This window comes from Myotis lucifugus, unplaced genomic scaffold, assembly GCF_000147115.1.
Source record: "Myotis lucifugus unplaced genomic scaffold, Myoluc2.0 scaffold_3, whole genome shotgun sequence".
NCBI lineage: Eukaryota > Metazoa > Chordata > Mammalia > Chiroptera > Vespertilionidae > Myotis > Myotis lucifugus.
Window position 1 is genome coordinate 18,607,449 of NW_005871051.1, and position 3,526 is coordinate 18,610,974.

Sequence of the window (3,526 nt, forward strand, 5' to 3'; positions counted from 1 at the left end):
TTTCTCCTGGTTCTCTTACTAATTCTCCTAAGTGCCTAGATCAGTTTAATAGAACTTTCTGCAGTGATAGAAATGGTCTGTATCTCCGCTGTCCAACTTGTAGCCACTAGCAGCTGCTGAGCACTTGAAATGTGGTTAGAGCAAGTAAAAATAATATTTTCATTTTATTTAAGTTTTATTAATTTAAACTTAAATAGTCACAAGCAGCTAGAGCTACCACAGACCTAGACTGGACAAATCTAGACCAAGTTCCTCTGGAGCTACTCACCAGCGTCCTGATGTTTCTGTCTCACTTGGACCTCTTGTCTGGTGACTGCCATATACAGATTTTGTAGATTCGTGACAAAGGGTCTCCCATCACCAACACTGCATGCCTCTGGTAGTTTCTATAGGGGAGAGGAGATGCGGTCATTGATTACATTGTATCTAGAGAAAAGGGACTTGATATTCCACTGGCATCAACCCCAAAAGAATTCACATAAAGAAGTCAGATTCATATCTGAGGGCACCCATATCCAAGCCTGATGGGACCAGTACATAGGACTCTTGGAGAATCTTCTCCTCTGAAAGGCAATTTCCAAATATGTATCTTTATTTCCCCCAATATTTAGATCTATTACGTTTTCCCATTAATACCCCATAGGTCTCTAGGCTCTTTCTTCTAAAGGGGTGATCTTTAGAGGACTGTTTTAGGAAATCTCTGTCCCTAAATTATCCCTGAGCTGTACAGATTATATTTTAATTAAATTCACTCCTAACCCTCCATACTAGAGAGAAAAATTACAAGAGATGGGATCCAGGATAGGGAAGTGACAGCAATAGGGGAATGACAGACTGCGGGACAAGAAAAAATTATGAAGTCATGATGTTCCGTCAGAGGCGATGGGAGAAACAGTTTACAAAGCTTTGGAGGCTAAACTGACATTTTATATTCCCTACTGTAATCCCACCGTGCTTTGTCATAATTCATGAACTCACATGACAGATATTGCCCCCAAGGGGGTGAAAATTGGTTCTTGAGGGGTGAAAACAATCTTACTCTTTAAAGTATAAAGCACAGATACATATAAACAGAATTTTGGTATCCTTTTGATATTAAGATTTCCTGAGGGGAGTGATTAGGGAAAACTGTCTTAAAAGATTCCTTAGGGAGGTGATAATGAAAAAAAAGTTGAAAAACATTGTTAAAATCACATTATATTTATGTTTCCTTCAATAAAGAATGAACTATGTGGATTTATATTCATAGCAAAATGCTTTGCCTAGTTTGACTTTCATATATTGGCTGACCTGAAGTGAAATAATGCTGAAGACTGAAGAAAGAGCAATAAAAACGAGATGAAAGAGTATGGTATCCGGTGTTCCCAAACCTGGCTGCACTTAAGCAACTTGGAAATGGCCCAGAACTACTTCATCTATCCCTATGCATGCAAATTGTTATGGTTCCCAGCCAAGTTAGCAGGTCTCCAAGGAAGCCATGCCAGCAGCTCATATGGGAACCAACCCAAAAATCCTGGATTGGCCCATAGCTCTTGTCAAGGGCATTTTCTCTGGGCTATAAGGACATTCATTTCTGAGAATGCACTGTGGGAGAAAGATGGAAGAGATCGCAGGAGAAGTAGTGAAGTAACTGTGAACCATAGTCAAGACTATACAGTTATCTTATGGTGGCAGCTGAAAAACTTTCCTGGTGATCCCAGGAAACGTAACATACATTTCTACTCTAACCCGATTCCCACCAGAAAGATTATACCAGTCTTGGACTTTCACTGAAAGCCACAGACAATGAATCAGAAGCCATGAGTGTAAACTACTCCAGCCAGTCATCACACTAGGAGTAAAACAGCTGTCTTCTGCATCATTATCAGAGGAAAGAACTGAAACAGGGAAGGCCAACTATCGAGCCACACACCTCCACCTCACCTTCCTCTCCTTCCAGGTTCAGCTCTCCAATCCCCAAGCCTCCTCCTCCCCCAGAAGGTCCTCTACTCCACAGCCAGAGAGCCCTCCCTTCTACCTCAGGTCTCTAGGATCTCCCTTCATTTTGCTCAAGATATGCGGCCTCTGCGTCATCCACACACAGCTTGGCTGGCACTGTACTGTTTGTACAAATGGGCTAGGTAGAATCCAGACAGCCACGGTCATCTCCTCCTGCCCTTTCTATGGAACTAAACAGACTCATCCATTTTCCCAGGTGATCTGTACCCAGTTCATGTATTTAGTCTCAAAATGAAGTGCCAGAACTGAGGAGGCCACTAATGCCAGCGCCGTCCTGGACCTGAGTCCAAATCTAGACCTATATGTTAGCGCAGACACCTTCCCTTCTCAGAGAGATCTGGTGCTACAGACCAGCCAAAGGACTAGGAAATGAATATTGGTCCATTTGCTGATATTTACTATGTGCTAGACCATTTTGTCTTATTCACTGCTATTTCCTTGGCCCATAGTAGGGGAGCAATAACTATTTATGCATAAATGAACATGGTCGGCAATAGTATGTCCCATTTCCCCGAGGAAGCCACAGCTATTAAGTGATGGGACAGGGTTAGAATCCAAACAGTCTGACTTCAGGGCCCATAAATATAATGACTACTCTACTTACTTCTCTGAATAGCAGAATTTGCATTAAAATGGCATGGCTCAGTGGTTGAGTGTTGACCTGTGAACCAGGAGGTCATGGTTTGATTCCTGGTCAGGGTACGTGCCCGGTTGCGGGCTAGATCCCCAGCAGGGGGCATGCAGGAGGCAGCCGATCAATGATTCTCTATCATTGATGTTTCTATCTCTCTTCCCCTCTTAAATCAATAATAAAATAAAATAAAACATTGTTTTAAAAAGGGAAATATAGCCTTTCCCAGGATCACAACCCTCAGTCCCTCACATCACAGATCATCTGCTTATATATTCCATCCAGCCCAGGAACAAGCTCCCTCCGGTGACGGTGACGGGAAAAAGTGAACACATAAAAAAAGACAGCTGGCCCTCCCTGGAAGCCTCAGGAGCTGAAAAGCCATAACCTTAATCTTTCTCTAGCCATTCCTGTCATCACTGATTCCCTTGGGCAGCGTCTGCAGAATGTGCTAGGGGAGAAAGTTGCAGAGAGGCCTGAGTCTGGGAAGGAGAAACTTTAGCTCCTTGCCCAGGACAATGGCAGGGGCAAGCCGGGGCGGGTGGCGGAGATCAAAGGGAGAAATGCTGGAGTCAGGACTAAGAAAAGCAAAATAGTAGTGCCCCCCTGCTCTAAGTATGACTGAGCCAGGAGGCTAGGTGTTCCCAGCCCACAAAGCGGGTCACTGCCCAGGATGGGGAGGGGGAAGAATATTGTTGTAAACATGTTCTACTGGATAATTGTTGTTCATCTGATTACCCAGAATTAATGCTACCTCCAGCAAAAGGTGGAGATTCCCACCATGGTGCCAAGCCTCTGCAAGAACTGAAGGGCGGGGGAAATGGGACCCATCAATTCTTCCCCTCCCTCCGGAACAGGAGTGAGGCAAAATCCCCTTGCTTCCAAGGGAGAATATGT

The 3,526-nt window shown here is 44.0% G+C and overlaps 1 protein-coding gene across 3 annotated transcripts in view; it reads right to left on the reverse strand.

The window, feature by feature from the left end:
• NHEJ1 (non-homologous end joining factor 1) overlaps positions 1-3,526 on the reverse strand; it is a 77,336-nt gene that overhangs the window by 1,736 nt on the left and 72,074 nt on the right. For all 3 annotated transcript variants that reach the window (XM_006082533.3, XM_014462905.2, XM_014462908.2), the window contains exon 6: positions 269-386. In XM_006082533.3, coding sequence (XP_006082595.1) covers positions 269-386 — 118 coding nt within the window. The remainder of the gene's footprint in view (positions 1-268; positions 387-3,526) is intronic.